This window comes from Vulpes vulpes, chromosome 9 (assembly GCF_048418805.1).
Source record: "Vulpes vulpes isolate BD-2025 chromosome 9, VulVul3, whole genome shotgun sequence".
Classification (NCBI taxonomy): domain Eukaryota; kingdom Metazoa; phylum Chordata; class Mammalia; order Carnivora; family Canidae; genus Vulpes; species Vulpes vulpes.
The window spans coordinates 93,231,348-93,244,412 of NC_132788.1; the positions used below are offsets into that span (position 1 = coordinate 93,231,348).

The following is a 13,065-nucleotide window of genomic DNA, read 5'->3' on the forward strand; positions in this document are numbered from 1 at the left end:
GGCGGAATCTCAGGATACCACCAGCAGGGCCAGGGCGAGGCCAAGCCACCGGAGTCCCGCCTCCTCCGTTCGGGCCCGCCCCGGAGCTGCCCGCCGCCGCGTGCCCACTCCCACCGGAAGTGCGTCACTAGCTAGGCGCTTCGCCACCCGCGGCCTTAACTAGAAGTCGAAACAAAACAAGCGGCCGAGGCGGCGGCAGCGGCGACAGGACGGGGGAGGGGCGCGCCGGAACCGGAACCGACCAGACGCCGGAACCGGAACCGAGAGCGGGTTGCCAGGGCCCTAAGAGGGCTGGCGGCGGCGGCCTCGCTCGGTGAGTGGGACGGGCCGCCACTGGCCTGTCTGGCTGGAGCCGGGAAGGCCGCGACGCGAGCCCCGGGCTGCCTGTTCAAGGTCACGGGCCGTGCCAGCCTCGACTCCTCGAGCCTCGCGGCGTGCCGGGCCCACCGATGCAGGCGGGGCCGTTACTCTACCCCCGGGGTCGGCCTCCTGCCTCCGAGAGGGCTGGCGGCTAACGAAGGCGGCTTCCTGGAGGAGGTGGTGGCGGGCCCGGGGTTTGGAGGCTGGAGCTGAGTCCCAGCCCTGCCGGGGCGCTGGTCTCTAGTCAGTAACCCCGCGCAGCAGGATAGGTCGGAATGGTCTCTAGACAGCCCCTTTCTTGTCTCGGTATCCCCAGGAGAAGTGGGAGGGACGCGACCTTAAGCTGAGGCCTGGTGCAGAGGCGGAGGGTGCCCCCCCCCCCCCCCAGCTATGGATCTGTCGTCATTAAAGATCCAACCTCCTAGTCCCCCATAGAAGAACGTCCCTCTAACCCTCCACCACACACATACCTTGGGGAACACAAAGTAGTCAATATTTACTACCATCTCGGGCCAGGCTTGAGGCTGCAACGGGTCCTGGATTCATAGTTCATCCCCACTGTTGTCTCAATTTTGAAAACTTTATTTTGGATGGAAAAACAGTCCAGAATCTGATGGGTCTGTGGGAAACTGAATAGAAAGTCTCTAGCCCAGTGCTGATGAGTGAGTGGACCTGGAAAAGAAGGGGATGATGTCGGCTTCATTCTCAAACTGGATGCTCGTCCTGCCTTGGCTCTGGGGCAAGATTGCTACTGAAAGGGTAGTGTGACAGCTACTCTTTTCTCCCCAGCTTTTGCAGGTCCTTTTCTGCTTGGGATAGCAGTTGGAGAGGAAAATGTCTTCTGGGATGTGGGAAGAAAAACCAAACCGTGCATAGGAATAAATTCAGAGGAGGGTGGGAGTTGGCAGGTGGCAGGTGGAGCATCTTAACACCAGGACCTTGCCTGGGCAATGATAGCACCTGGGCTGAGCCTGTCTTGAGCCACAGAGCCTGGTCCCTTTGCTGTTTGATCGTCTTCTCCTTTCTGCCTTCCTCCTCCACCTCCTACTTCTTGGGTGGTGACTAAGCAGCCAGTGAGAGTGAGGAAAAGTGAGCACCCTGCTCAGAGTGCCAGCCCTGTGGGCTGGAGCCATGGCTTCTCTCCAGATTGGTTGAGGAGACAGGTTCCAGGCTATGGCTGCCTTGACCTGGCATCTCCTCAGTAAGGCTCCTATCTTTGTGGGTCTGTATGGCAGGCATTTAGGAGTCTCTACCAGAAGTTGTTGCTACTTGTATTGTTTTTTCCTTCAGAATAGTCTGAGAGTGTCCAGGGCTACATTAGGTGATGGAGAGATAGTGTTCTATAGGCTTAGTCATATTCTGGGGTTGCTGAGCCCTGGCTGTGACTGTGGAGCAAATTGTTGGGCCTTGGTGGTGATCACTGGTCCCTTTTCATTAGGCTGTCGGTTCCTTGGAGAATTTGGCCCCAAAGAGTTGCCAAGATAGCTGGGCCAGGAAGAAAGCGCCGTAGCCCTGACCCAGACGCCGTTACCGACCCTGGGGCACTCTGGCTGTCAACCAAGCGGCTCAAGATGTCTGGTGGGGCCAGCGCCACAGGCCCAAGGAGGGGTCCCCCAGGATTGGAGGAGGCCACCAGTAAGAAGAAGCAGAAGGATCGAGCAAACCAGGAGAGCAAGGATGGAGATCCTAGGAGAGGTGATTGTGATATTCCCACAGTACTTGTGGTCTCCACCCTGTTGAGCATGCAGACTAGGGGTTGAGAGATGACATTTTTACTGTTCCTTCTGTTTTGGTCTGATACTGAGAGAAGGACTCAGAGCAGGCTTGGTAGAGTCTCAGCTTTAAGTCTATGTACCTGGCTGAGATCCTGAAGATGGTGCTTGGTGGAGTGGTAGGGTCTTGGAGACTACCTCCCATCATCATTTCCCGGTTCTTTGTTGTCAGGGTCGGCATCTTCTCGGGAGGAGCAGGCCAAAGAGGGTGAGTAATAAATAGGCCTTTTGGGTGCTAGAGTGCTGGGGGTGGGGAGGAAACACTGGGGCTATAATGCCTTCATCTGGAGCAGTTCTGTTAGGGCTAGGTCTCTGGCACCTGTTTATCTCCATCAGGAGCTTATGAGACCCTCATAGTCTCATTGGTACTCCTACAGAGTTGTTGCTTGATTGGAGGCAGAGTGCAGATGAGGTGATTGTCAAGCTGCGTGTGGGAGCAGGTCCCCTGCGGCTGGAGGAAGTGGATGCTGCTTTCACGGACACAGACTGTGTGGTGCGGCTTCCAGGTATGTCCATCTGCCCTGAGCCCAGTGGTGTATTTGAATCCTCTGATATTTCCCACCCTAGCTCACTGCCCCTACTCTGTCTCCAGGTGGTCGGCAGTGGGGTGGTGTTTTCTACGCTGAAATAGAAAGTTCTTGCACCAAAGTACAAGCTCGTAAAGGTGGCCTCCTGCAGCTGGCACTGCCCAAGAAGGTGCCTCTGCTCACATGGCCCTCTCTTCTGGTAAGTTCCACAGCAGAGTAGGGTAGGGATAACCAGTGTAGTTGACAGGGCCTGACTGCTGTATCTTTGATAGAAGAAACCTCTAGGGACCCAGGAGGTGGTACCAGGGCTGCGGTGCCAGGAGAATGGGCAGGAGCCATCTCCCATTGCTCTGGAGCCAGGCCCTGAGCCCCGTCGGGCCAAACAGGAGGCCCGGAACCAGAAGCGGGCCCAGGGCCGTGGTGAGGTAGGCGCAGGGGCTGGCCCCGGGGCCCAGGCAGGCCCCAGCGCCAAGAGGGCTGTGCATCTCCGCAGAGGGCCAGAGGGGGAAGGGTCCAGAGATGGGCCTGGACCCCGGGGTGATGCCCCCCCCTTCTTGGCTGAGACAGCCACCCAGGTGAGAGTGGGGTACCTGTGGGAGCTGGGAGAGGGGAGAGTTGGGAGATGGTCAGCAGTGGGGGGCCACCTGCCAGACCTGCAGCTGATCCTGCCCACAATCTTGCCACAAATAGGCTGAAGCTGAGGAACAGCTCCGGGTACCACCATTGAACCCCCAGACCTGCCTCTTGGGCTCAGAGGAGAATCTAGCACTCTTGGCAGGAGAAAAGACTGTGTCTCCCAGGAATGATCCAGTCTCCCCAGCCATGGCCCGGAGCAGAGACCCTGAGAAAGGTGACCGTTCCAAAGAGGAGATGGCAGTGGCAGCAGATGCTGTAACCTTGGTGGATGGTAAAGGTGGGGCTAGGGGTGGGCAGGCAGAGCCCTAGGTTGGGTTGCAAGGTTGGTGGGTGGATAGGGAATAGAACAGCAGTGGGCTGGAACCTGTCCTGGGTGGTGCTGAGCTGTGGTCTCAACGTAGAGCCGGAATCCATGGTGAACCTGGCATTTGTCAAGAATGACTCATATGAGAAGGGGCCAGATTCTGTGGTGGTGCACGTGTACGTGAAAGAAATCCGCAGGGACACCTCTCGAGTGCTTTTCCGCGAGCAGGACTTCACACTTATCTTCCAGACCAGGTGGGTGGGTAGGCAGGAGCTGGGGCAGAGGGTACACTTCAGGCAGGACAGTGTATCTCATGCTCTTTTTCCCTACCCTTCCTACTGCCCTTTCCCTGGTCTGCTTCTGCAGGGATGGAAACTTCCTGAGACTACACCCGGGCTGTGGGCCCCACACCCTCTTCCGTTGGCAGGTGAAGCTCAGGTGGGTGGTTCTCGGCCCCCAAGCACTGTGCCTTGTCCCACCCTGGGCTCAGTCTCCCTGGCCCAGCTAGCCCAACACCTACTTCACCTAAGTCCCTGAGTTCAGCCTTTCCCCACAGGAACCTGATTGAACCTGAGCAGTGCACCTTCTGCTTCACCGCCTCTCGCATTGACATCTGCCTCCGTAAGCGGCAAAGTCAACGCTGGGGGGGCTTGGAGGCCCCAGCTGCACGAGGTCTGCACACGAGCTCCCTTCATTGTCCAGCCTTCATAACCTGGACCCCCAACCCCTGCCACATGCTGCTAACCACCAGCCCCCTCATTCCCCCTTTTTAAGGTGCAGTGGGTGGTGCAAAGGTTGCCGTGCCGACAGGTCCAACCCCTCTGGATTCGGCACCACCAGGAGGCACCCCTCACCCCCTCACAGGACAGGAGGAAGCTCGGGCTGTGGAGAAGGAAAAACCCAAGCCTCGGTCTGAGGACACGGGGTTGGATGGTGTAGCTGCCCGTACGCCCATGGAGCATGTAGCCCCAAAGCCAGAGCCACACCTGGCCTCGGTGAGAATCCTGGGGTGGGGAGGGCCAAGGGTAAAGGCTGGAGAGCCTCAGGGCTACTCTTTCATGCCCCTCCTTGCTCCTACAGCCCAAGCCCACATGTATGGTGCCTCCAATGCCCCATAGCCCAGTGAGTGGAGACAGTGTGGAGGAAGAGGAGGAGGAAGAGAAGAAGGTGTGTCTGCCAGGCTTCACTGGCCTTGTCAACCTAGGCAACACTTGCTTCATGAACAGTGTTATTCAGTCTTTGTCTAACACTCGGGAGCTCCGTGACTTCTTCCACGGTGAGAGCAGGACCAGGAGCCAAGGGCTGTGGGCAGAGGGGATGCCTTTCCCCGCTCACACTTCTACTTGGCTGCTGTCCCTAGACCGCTCCTTTGAGACTGAGATCAACTACAACAACCCATTGGGGACTGGTGGGCGTCTGGCCATTGGCTTTGCTGTGCTGCTCCGGGCGCTGTGGAAGGGCACTCACCATGCCTTCCAGCCTTCCAAGTTGAAGGTGATCTGTGGCCACTCCCACCCTGGCTAGATAGGGTGGGGAAGGCTAGCCAGCTGGGTATGTGGTGGGTGTTGGGGCTCCGTGCTCACACTTGGCCCCTGTATCCAGGCCATTGTGGCGAGCAAGGCCAGCCAGTTCACAGGCTATGCACAGCATGATGCCCAGGAGTTCATGGCTTTCTTGCTGGATGGGCTGCATGAAGACCTGAATCGCATTCAGAACAAGCCCTACACAGAGACTGTGGACTCGGATGGGCGGCCTGATGAGGTCAGGATTGTGGGCAGAGGTGGGCATATCTCATGCATATCCCAGTCCCTGGGTCTCCTTGATCCTCACCACTCTGCTCCTCAGGTGGTGGCTGAAGAAGCATGGCAGCGGCATAAGATGCGGAATGACTCTTTCATCGTAGACCTATTTCAGGGGCAGTATAAGTCGAAGCTGGTGTGCCCTGTGTGTGCCAAGGTGTGAAGGGCTCCCCTGGAAAGAGGCCCCTAGCTTGGTCTAGATAGCTTGGTTAATTTGTAGTTGGGGGCATGTACATCTCAAGATGTTGTTTGAGCAAAGAGACTGTCAGGGAGGTCTTCAGCTTCTTTGTGGGCTGCGGAGGTCAGGCTAGATAGCTCTCCTAACTGAGATAAAAGGGGTGTTTGGGTTCAAAGCCAGCTTATATGGTGGGGCCGAGGTATGGGTAAGATTGGAAAGACATTTAGGGTACAGGTGAGAGACAAATGGATATGTGGTGAGGCTGAGCAAGGCCTCAATTGCCAGAAAGAGGGAGTATTCTCTCCTGGTAGCCATCCTAGTCTGTACAGTATTCTCAAGCCTGAGAGTTGAGAATACTGAGGCCCTAGAGCCATCCGAGTACCTGGGTTGGGCCCCCTGGGTGTAAGCATCCCGTCCCTCACTCCCTGTGCAGCCACCTGGTGCCACTTGTGTATCCCAGGTCTCCATCACTTTCGACCCATTCCTCTACCTGCCGGTACCCTTGCCACAGAAGCAGAAGGTTCTCCCCGTCTTCTATTTTGCCCGGGAGCCCCACAGCAAGCCTATCAAGGTGAGAGAAGTGGGCTCCTATTTCTGGGCGTCCCAGAGACCCTGGTCCACCTCCCCCATGGACTCTACTTTTGTTACCAGTTTCTGGTGAGCATCAGCAAGGAGAACTCCAGCGCAAGTGAAGTGTTGGACTCCCTCTCTCAGAGTGTCCACGTGAAGCCTGAGAACCTGCGTCTGGCTGAGGTACATCTGTCCTTCCCTAGAGTCTTAGGCACACAGATATATATATACGTGCTTTCAACACAAACCCATGTGAACACATACGTCTGAATTCATACCTATACACCTATGTACATGTGACTCCACAAAACCCACTGGTGTGTTAGGGGTTTAGGCACGGTTGAAGCCAGGCATTTGTGTTGTGTAACAAAAGTGCCCTCAGTTCTCCAGGTTGCCATCGTCAGGGTTTACTCCCCCTTTGGTGGGGACCCTCAGCTGCTTTTCCATCTTCATACAAGGAGCTGGAGCTTTCTAGCAGCTGTGGTTCTCCCTCTATCCTGCTGCTCCCTCATATTATCCCAGATCTGTGTGCTAGTCTTTCACAAAGATTCCTAGCTTCTGGCCTAGAAGTGCTGTCTTTGGGGATAAAAGTAGGAAGGAGCCTCCTCAGATATGGCCCCACCATAACAGCCATGTTGCAGTCTCAGCAGGGCCCCACTGATTGATAGAGTAGAGGCCTTGGGTATGGAGTGCTGGTCTGGTAGGTACCTTTCCCACTCCCAGCTTTCAGACTCTCTGATGCACCAGGCTGCTTATTTTGTTGGGCACTGAAGCTAGTGCCAGCAGAGGCATATGATGCTTTCAGGCCACAATCTCCCCTCTGCTGCCCAGATCCAAGTTCAGGGCCAAGCCTCCTTGTTGTGCCCTGAGTCAGGGCTAGAGAAAGGGCTCGTCCTCACATAGGATCTGTGTGTTCTCTGCCCCCAGGTGATAAAGAATCGTTTCCACCGTGTGTTCCTGCCCTCCCACTCATTGGACACCGTGTCCCCATCTGACACACTCCTCTGCTTTGAGCTGCTATCCCCAGAGTTGGCTAAGGAACGGGTGGTGGTGCTAGAGGTGCAGCAGGTAAGTGAGGACCAACCTGATGACACAGGGCCCTGTGGAACCAGGGGCATCTTCACCGGAGCTGGCCTTGCTGAGCCAAACAACCCACCCTAGCGCCCCCAGGTGCCCAGCATCCCCATCTCCAAGTGTGCAGCCTGCCAGCGGAAGCAGCAGTCAGAAGATGAGAAGCTGAAGCGCTGTACTCGGTGCTACCGCGTGGGCTACTGCAACCAGTGAGGACCCTGTGGTCTCCCCCTCCCAAACCCTGCTGTCCATGTTTCACTTGCCATCCTACCTCCTCTCCACATAAAGGCACATATTTAAAACCCCTTGCTTATCGTTCTACTCTGCTAGGGTCTGACTTTTAAGGGTTGGGGTGGGGGGTAGGGCTGGCACATGCAGTTCCTAAGGACAGAGGCTAGCCCCCAGTGGAGAGTCATAAGAAGTGGGGCCTTGGCCCTATTCTTAGTTCCCCCTTCCCTCCAGGCTCTGCCAGAAAACCCACTGGCCTGACCACAAGGGTCTCTGCCGCCCTGAGAACATTGGCTACCCATTTCTGGTCAGTGTACCTGCCTCACGTCTCACTTACGCTCGTCTTGCTCAGCTGCTAGAGGGCTATGCCCGGTGAGTGCCCAGTGGTTGGATTAGGGTGGGGTAGTTGGGGGAGCAGAGATGTCAGGTAGGCTTGTCAGGATTCTTACTTGCCTTGCTGCCTGTTGCCAGGTACTCTGTGAGTGTATTCCAGCCACCCTTCCAGCCTGGCCGCATGGCCTTGGAGTCCCAGGGCCCTGGCTGCACTACGTTGCTCTCCACTAGCTCCCTGGAGGCTGGGGACAGTGAGAGGGACCCGATTCAGCCGCCTGAGCTCCAGTTGGTGACCCCTGTGGCTGAGGGGGACACAGGGGTCCCTCGGGCATGGGCGGCCCCTGACCGGGGCCCTGTGCCCAGCACCAGTGGCGTTTCTTCTGAGGTGCTGGCCAGCGGGCCTGTTGAAGTTGGCTCCTTGCCTGCTGGTGAGAGGGTGTCTCGGCCCGAAGGTAAGAGTCTGCTAAAAGGCTCTGCGGCTGGGGTAGGGGAGGTTGGGGGAAGCTTATTTAGGTCCCAGTAGGTAGGAGAGCTCTGATTTTATGTTTTTTCACAGCTGCTGTGCCCGGATATCAGCATCCAAGTGAAGCCATGAACGCCCACACACCCCAGTTCTTCATCTATAAAATTGATGCATCTAACCGAGAGCAGCGGCTGGAGGACAAAGGTGTCTGAGGCTATGGGTGGGAGCCACGGGGTGGCCTGGGCTGGCCACTCCCGCAGCTACGTGACCCCTCTCCCTGCCCATTTCTAGGAGACACCCCCCTGGAGCTGGGTGAGGACTGTAGTCTGGCTCTAGTCTGGCGAAACAATGAGCGCCTACAGGAGTTTGTGTTGGTAGCCTCCAAGGAGCTGGAATGTGCTGAGGATCCAGGGTCTGCTGGTGAGGCTGCCCGTGCTGGCCACTTCACTCTGGACCAGTGCCTGAACCTCTTCACTCGGCCTGAGGTGCTGGCACCGGAGGAGGCTTGGTGAGGACAGGGCAGCAGGCAGGGAGTGGGCTGGGTAGAGTGGAGATTTGCTGGCCTTGACCCCACCTCTGGTCTTCTACCAGGTACTGCCCACAGTGTAAACAACACCGAGAGGCCTCCAAGCAGCTGCTGCTATGGCGCCTTCCTAACGTACTTATTGTTCAGCTCAAGCGCTTTTCCTTTCGGAGTTTCATCTGGCGTGACAAGATCAATGACTTGGTGGAGTTCCCCGTTCGGTGAGCCATGAGCCCTGGTCCCTGTGGTCTGGTCGTGGCGGGTGTAGCATCCTGGGTACTTGTTGACTGTCTCACGTTTCTGTGGCTGGGACCACAGGAATCTGGACCTGAGCAAGTTCTGCATCGGTCAGAAAGAGGAACAGCTGCCTAGCTACGACCTGTATGCTGTCATCAACCACTATGGAGGCATGATTGGCGGCCACTACACTGCCTGTGCGCGTCTACCCAATGACCGCAGCAGCCAGCGCAGCGACGTGGGTGAGGGCACACGCAGCCAGCAGGATAGGTGGTAGGGGTGGTGGTGCAGGTTATGTTCACACTCTTCCCACCTCGCTGTAGGCTGGCGCTTGTTTGATGACAGCACGGTGACAACAGTAGACGAGAGCCAGGTCGTGACGCGTTATGCCTATGTACTCTTCTACCGTCGGCGAAACTCTCCTGTGGAGAGGCCCCCCAGGGCAGGTCACTCTGAGCACCACCCAGACCTAGGCCCTGCAGCTGAGGCTGCTGCCAGCCAGGTGAGGCATGGGAGAGGCTTCACAAGCTAGGGAGCTCAACTCACAGATGGGATGGGGTGGGGCACAGCCTTTTCTCCTCCAGCCATAGGTCCCTGGAGTCTTGGGATTCGTGATCCTCTTACATCAGAGTCCTAACTGGAGGGATTCCCATGCTGTAGTGACACTTATAAAGGTGCACACACACCAGCACGTTGCTGTTGGTGTACATATAGGCATTCTCTTGGCACAGGCTAAGTAGTTGCTTTGAATCTCACTGGGTAGGTTGTCATAGATAGACTGTACCTTACATTCTCCCAGCTTCCCCATGCACCTTCCTCACATGCCAGCCAGCCCACAGACCCTCACTTGTCATAACTCCTTTTTCTGATGTGCACTTAGGACAGGGCCTATCCAGGCTGGCCATGGGCTAGGGTGGCCGCCACCTTCTCTGGGGTGAGCGTCTGTCCCTGCTGAGCCCTCGGGGTCTTCTGTCCCTTACTGATGTGGAGAGCCATAGTTCTGGTTGGTGGGCACAGCTGTATCTCTTGACTGGTTTCTTCTTTGCTGTCCTCTCCTTTGAGCCCTTTCTGGTCAGATGCAGAGGAATCCTGATAGAAGATGGTCACAGTCTATCTGGACATGGGTGGGAGGGAGCCAGATTACTTGGGTTGACAGTTCTATCCTCTATGAGCTCCTCTGTGGGAGGCCTGGGTTAAAAAGCTGGCAAAAAAAAAAAAAAAAAAAAAAAAAAAGCTGGCCAGCTAACTATCTCCTCCCTCCTTTGGCCAACCCCTGTGGGAAGCTGCATGTCAATTGGGAAGCTTCTTGACAGGGCCAAAATGCTGTCAAGATTCGCCTGCCTTGGTGCTCTGTCTGGACAACCCTGAGAATCGCCCGCTTGGCTCCCATCTGCCCACCTCCCAGCTGCTTGACTTGGGTTGTGTCAGGGGTTATTGCCAGTCACCATGGGTGGGACTTCATGGCCAGGGGTCTTGGGAACACCGGGTCCCTCCCTACCCCCTGCCCCAGGTGCTGATGGCCGTTTCCGCACACTGTAGGCTTCCCGGATTTGGCAGGAGCTGGAGGCCGAGGAGGAACCGGTACCCGAGGGGCCTGTGCCCCTGGGTCCCTGGGGGCCCCAAGACTGGGTGGGCCCCCCACCACGTGGCCCTACCACACCAGATGAGGGCTGTCTCCGGTACTTTGTTCTGGGCACCGTGGCAGCTTTGGTGGCCCTCGTGCTCAACGTGTTCTATCCTCTGGTATCCCAGAGTCGCTGGAGATGAGCTCGCCTGCAGGCAGCTGCTGTGAGCTGGCCCACCTGCCTGCCTACCGGGCAATGCCTGCCTCTGTGGTGGGGACCAACTCTGGGCTTGGGCCTCAGTGTGTGCATCTGGTGGAAGAGGGTGGGGAATGTGGTTCCTGCAGGGGCAGAGCATCCTAGGGTGGGTATCCGTCCAGCTGTCTGTCCGTTTGTCCTGCTGCTCTGATCCTTGGCCTGGGGCTTAGCCCTGCCCAAGCAGCTTCCTGTATTTAAAGTGTTAATAAAGTGAGACTGTTCAGGCCCAATCTTGTCTCTCTGTCTCAACGCCGCTGCTGTCTGCGCCTGCCTTGGGGCCCTCCCTTGGGTGCCGGGACTCTGAGCCAGCACCCCCGGGATGCCAGGCAGCATACCGGGCAGCCCCCAACCCCTGTCCTCATATTCTGTTGCAGGGACTAGGCCCTGGCCAGGCCCCCGAGGTGGCCCCCACGCGGACAGCCCCTGAACGCTTCGCCCCCTCTGTGGACCGCCCAGCCCCCACCTACAGCAACATGGAGGAGGTCGATTAGCAGGTCCCTGGCTGGTGGGGTGGGGTGGGGACTGGGTTTGGGGAATCCCTGACAAAGGGCCAGCTCTTTGCCGCTTCTCTTTCTCTAACCCAGAGGACACTGGCTTCATCAGTTTGGGTTGGGGGTATGATTGAGGTGGGAACCTCACAGGTTGGGCCCTCTTGTCAGCTTGACCCTCCCAACTCATGGGTCTTGGCTTCTCCAGCCACCCCTCAGTGCTGCGTGATTTGATTCTCAGTTGTACCTTCAATTCTTTCTGACTCGCATCATAAACGTTATAATTTTATTCTTAAAAATTGTAATTTTTTTTTTTTGCATTTTGGAAGTGATTGCTGCTGTTTAAATATATTTTAAAAATAAATGATAAATAAGCAGACCTAGTGAGTGTGATGCACCAGGTGCTGTGGACACCTTTTCCCATCATCTAGAGGGTGTGTTCGTGTGTGTGTGTGTGTATGCACGTGCACGCTAAAGACCCTGAAAGTGCTCTGGTCTGAGGAGAGATTGTGGGATCCTACCTCAGCCCCTCTGGGTCACGAAGCCATCATCTTTCTGAGGCCTACCTGCCGTCCTTTGATCCCGAACCAGTTCTGGGTCTCACGTGGAGGCAGCTATGTTTGACATCATTATCAATACTTCACACCTAAAGAATGGATGCATACCCCATGAAGCTTCAGAGGCTGGGGTAAAAGGTGTATGCACTGGAGTAGCCTGCGGCTGACAGCCAGACAGCAGGTCATGGAGGACTTGCTGGGGAACAGGAAGCACTGGAGTACTGTCTTTCTCCTTTCCTAGTATCAGGTCTTTCTTGCTGTAGTCTGAGCACCATCTGGATCCCTTAGTGGAGAACAGAGCAGAAAGAAATGCTCTGGGGAGAAAGATCCTGCTCCAAAAAGAGGACAGGCAGCAAGCCCAGAGCTCGTCTTGGCTGCCATTGTGTGGAATGGAAGGTGCAGTGTCCTGCTAGGCCATTTCTTCGAGTCTTTGAGACCTTGGCTCCTGGACTTTGCCCCAGGCTGTTCACCCATCGTGGGTCTGCAGTCTTGTCCTAATCTCAGAGCCTCTGTTACCTTGCACATATCCATATCAAGGGAAAATCTTTTTTTTTTTTTTTTTTTAAGATTTATTCATGAGAGACACAGAAGAGAGAGAGAGACATAGACATAGGCAGAGGGAGAAGCAGGCTCCCTACAGCAAGCCTGATGCAGGACTTGATCCTGGACCCCAGGATCACAACCTGAGCCAAAAGCAGGCACCTAACTGCTGAGCCACCCAGGCATCCAATAGCAAGGGCAAATCTTATGAGAACCTTCCTCACCTCTTTTTTTTTTTTTTTTTTTAAGATTTTTATTTATTTATTAATGAGAAACAGAGAGGCAGAGACACAGGCAGAGGGAGAAGCAGGCTTCATGCAGGGAGCCCGACGTGGGACTCAATCTTAGGTCTTCAGGATCACACCCTGGACTGAAGGCAGCACCAAACCACTGGGCCACTGGGGCTGCTCTCCTCACCTCTTTTTATGGATAATGCTGCCTCCTCCTCTGTCCAGTTGTTTGAGGGTAAGGGTGGGTGTCTCCAGCCAGAGGAGATGGGGAGCAGAAGTACTGATGAGGTGAGTATTTAGATAAGTCAGAAAGAGTAGAAGGTAGGTAGAGATGGTGCAGGATATTGGCAGCCCTGTAGATCCATCCTTGCTCCAAGCCTCTGGGGCCAGTCTTACAAGAAGCTTAGCATGTAGGCCCTGCTAGTACAC

General features: G+C 56.0%; 1 protein-coding gene across 50 annotated transcripts; it reads left to right on the top strand.

The window, feature by feature from the left end:
• Nucleotides 1-61: 61 nt before the first annotated feature.
• On the top strand, nucleotides 62-11,686 carry USP19 (ubiquitin specific peptidase 19). Of its 50 annotated transcripts, none has more exons than XM_025988365.2 (27): nucleotides 62-313; nucleotides 1,799-2,055; nucleotides 2,305-2,340; nucleotides 2,510-2,638; nucleotides 2,725-2,858; nucleotides 2,932-3,234; nucleotides 3,350-3,509; nucleotides 3,697-3,853; nucleotides 3,966-4,037; nucleotides 4,156-4,271; nucleotides 4,374-4,594; nucleotides 4,680-4,875; nucleotides 4,960-5,093; nucleotides 5,202-5,360; nucleotides 5,445-5,555; nucleotides 6,037-6,147; nucleotides 6,228-6,329; nucleotides 7,074-7,214; nucleotides 7,308-7,426; nucleotides 7,680-7,817; nucleotides 7,917-8,230; nucleotides 8,335-8,445; nucleotides 8,533-8,749; nucleotides 8,833-8,985; nucleotides 9,083-9,243; nucleotides 9,325-9,503; nucleotides 10,541-11,686. In XM_025988365.2, the coding sequence occupies exons 2-27, from the start codon at nucleotides 1,932-1,934 to the stop codon at nucleotides 10,766-10,768; spliced, it is 4,026 nt and encodes a 1,341-aa protein (XP_025844150.1). In that variant the 5' UTR covers nucleotides 62-313; nucleotides 1,799-1,931; the 3' UTR covers nucleotides 10,769-11,686. The 50 variants fall into 50 exon arrangements, with proteins under 50 accessions (XP_025844150.1, XP_072578416.1, XP_072578419.1 ...); XM_072722315.1 differs by having other exon boundaries at nucleotides 11,196-11,686; XM_072722318.1 differs by having other exon boundaries at nucleotides 4,380-4,594; nucleotides 11,196-11,686.
• The last annotated feature ends 1,379 nt before the right edge of the window (nucleotides 11,687-13,065 follow it).

Coding starts and splice junctions, on each gene's coding strand:
- USP19 (XM_025988308.2), top strand. CDS start 1,932: ATGTCTGGTGGGGCCAGCGCCACAGGCCCAAGGAGGGGTCCCCCAGGA. Junction 3,573..3,696: donor AACCTTGGTGGATGGTAAAG/GTGGGGCTAGGG, acceptor GTCTCAACGTAG/AGCCGGAATCCATGGTGAAC. Junction 8,446..8,532: donor GCAGCGGCTGGAGGACAAAG/GTGTCTGAGGCT, acceptor GCCCATTTCTAG/GAGACACCCCCCTGGAGCTG.